Here is a 2,831-nt window from a genome sequence, read left to right as displayed (position 1 = left end):
CCAAGGGCTACAAACTACGGGTTTTTTTGTTCCCTCCCCTCTTCAGTTTCTCACCTCCCAACCTTTGTGACCCCACACAGATTAGCAGATCTTCTTCAAGTATTATCTGGTATTCTCTATCAAAGTGCCCTTGTTCTTGTGGCTAAATGTTTTCTGGGGTTTTATTCCAAGCGGTTATCCATTCCCAAACAGATTGGTCATCCACCCCATCTTGGAACTAAAAACACAATGTATTCCTCAGTCATTACGGAATTCCCGCAGATCTGTCTTTGTTTCCCTTCAAAGTTTTCAGACTTCAATGGACATCAAGGACACGTACCTATATGTCCCTATCTTTCTAGTGCATCATTGTTTCGATGTGGGACCTCCACACTACCTGTTTGTGGCGTTGCCCTTAAGCCTCTTGTCTGCACCTCGGGTGTTCACCAAAGTGCTGGCACTGCTGTATTCTCATGGCGTCATCCCCATTGTGGGAAACTTACCGTGTTTCCCCGAAAATAATACACTGTCTTATATTTTTTTTGGCTCAAAAAAACACACTAGGTCTTATTTTCGGGGTAGGTCTTATTTTGGGGGAAACAGGGTAGTTGACTGTTCCCTGAACGGGAGATTATCTGTCACTGGAACAGGTATGGAATACCTGGGTTTAGTCCTGGACACAGCGCAGGTCAAAGTGTTTCTACCAGAGGAGAAACTTTAGATTCTACAATATCAGGTTTGCTCTCTCCAGTCTGGGAATCGTCAGACTTTGCTTTTCCATGAGAGTCTTGGGTCTGATCTTAGCATTCTTCGAGGCATTAGAAAATGTAAAGGGACATTCTGTCATCCTGAGACAAGTCAGCCCAGTCCCTAGGTAGACTGATTCATTTGGCACTGTTAGATGTCAGCCTTTTGGGCTGACAAGCAGTCCGGGGCACTGCAGGGGACTTCATCTTCATCCGTCTCATTTCCTGTTCAACATCCTAAAGCTTTGGTCAATTTGGCTGTCTTTGCAGAGTTGGATCATCCTGCTGGAGGGTAGTTGCCAGATTCAGTTGGATAACACACATACATTAACCAACAGGGAGGAAACAAGTGTCTTGCAGCAGCAAGAGAGGTAGATCGCATCCTGTCCTGGCCAGAACTTCACACTCAATCTTGTTTGCTGTGTACATCTTAGGTGTGGGCAGTTGGCAGGTAGACTTCCTCAGTCAGCAACGTCTAGAACCGGAGGGGTTCTGGGACCTGTGTCACAGGTGGAGAATGCCAGATATGGACCTCGTGACTTACAGGTTCAGCTACAGATTGGACTGGACAAGGTAGATTTGATACCAACACTCAGTTGGGACTGGTTTACTATCTTGCTTCTTGGTCATTGGTTTTAAGATTTGCAAGGTTGCCACCTGGTCTTCTGTTCACCCATTCTCTAAGTTCTACCAGGTGGGTTTGCTCTAATCCCAGCTTGGGGTCTAGGGCCTGGCTCTTTAAGGTGCAGGCTGTCCCCAGTAATGGTGTTTGTGGGCCAGTTAGTGTTTGCTGTTGCCCACAATCAGTTGAACTGCTTTTCCCAATAGTCCCTGAATTAACAAAAAAAAAAAATATATATATGTAAAATACATTTTTTGGGGTTCATGGAGAAACACAGTTCCCACTCCTCTGCGTTTATGATCATGCTTTTCCACAAGTTTAAGGCATGCTGGGAATAAGAGGGGTTATAGTGGACTGGCCACAATTTTTTTGTTTACCAATGTTCAAATCCTCCTGTAGGCGGCAGTATAACCAAGAGTCTCTGAATTCCTGTTTCCCTGAATGAACTCCAAGTAATGGATTATATGGTAAATACAAAAATCCAACGTTAAGCCACCAACACCTGGATGGTGCATGTTGGTTGGGTTGAAATTCGGTCCTACTATACTATTCTATTCTATACTATACTTTACTACGGTACACCTCAAATTGTTAGTATGTATAAAAAAAATGAGTGATTTGTTTCTCCCTAACGTAATGTTTGCTGGTGTGGACACTCCTGAAGATCTGTCGGAATCAATGTATCAGGAGCTTCTTCAAACTGGTGGATTTGTCGTATCTTATAAAGCTCTATTGGAAAACATATCCATAGGTGAGCATTTTATGAATTCTTGTTTAGGTTCTGTAACTTCTGTGCTGGGTTTTATGTGGTGTACAATTAATGTAATTGGGAGAGTGATTTGTTCCCTGCTTAAATCAGCTGAACTTCTTAACACTACTATTGAATGGATCTAATGTTGTGAAATGCAAAGCCATCACTTCCGGGAATGCCGCATAATATGAACCATTGCATTAAACCACTGTTGTATAACTGCTGATTTTGAGAACATATGGCATATAGTATGTACTTGGTAATAAATTAAGAGCAAATGTTTTTTGTGTTTTTACTGATTTATTTATCTCTGTACAGATAAACTAAAGGAAGTCCTGACAGTATTAGAGAAGGGGAATCTAACGTCAGCTTGGAAGTGGCTCATTCATTACGGAGAGTACAGGAAACTTAAGGAAGATAAAAGGTATCCTTGAACAGCTAGGTGCATTGGGGGTTCCTCTGCTTGTCCCTTATGCTTACCCCAGCATGCAAAGCGAGTCCCAGCACTGGGTTTCATTTTGTTCCAGTCCATGTGGAAGAATCCAGTCCATAATTTGAATGTACCCATAGATATTCGAAAACCAGAAGATGCAATTATTCATCAGCCAAAATCTATATTGTGGGTAAACATCAGTAAAAGTCTTAGTGAACATGCTGAATATGGAAGCTTCAACTGCATATGTGATTGAAGAATATTCCATCCAGTTAAGCTAGATGTAGCTAGGTGTAAGTG

At 42.3% G+C, this 2,831-nt stretch overlaps 1 protein-coding gene across 1 annotated transcript in view; it reads left to right on the top strand.

Annotated features, from left to right (window-relative positions):
* Window positions 1–2,831, top strand: part of FAM208B (family with sequence similarity 208 member B) — a 55,252-nt gene that overhangs the window by 50,640 nt on the left and 1,781 nt on the right. The window contains exons 19-21 of the mRNA XM_018565756.1: window positions 286–485; window positions 1,943–2,098; window positions 2,417–2,522. Of these exons, the coding sequence (XP_018421258.1) occupies window positions 286–485; window positions 1,943–2,098; window positions 2,417–2,522 (462 nt within the window). The remainder of the gene's footprint in view (window positions 1–285; window positions 486–1,942; window positions 2,099–2,416; window positions 2,523–2,831) is intronic.

Source organism: Nanorana parkeri, unplaced genomic scaffold (assembly GCF_000935625.1).
Source record: "Nanorana parkeri isolate BGI_ZX_2015 unplaced genomic scaffold, ASM93562v1 scaffold26, whole genome shotgun sequence".
Lineage (NCBI taxonomy): Eukaryota > Metazoa > Chordata > Amphibia > Anura > Dicroglossidae > Nanorana > Nanorana parkeri.
This window is presented reverse-complemented; position numbering and strand designations above follow the sequence as displayed.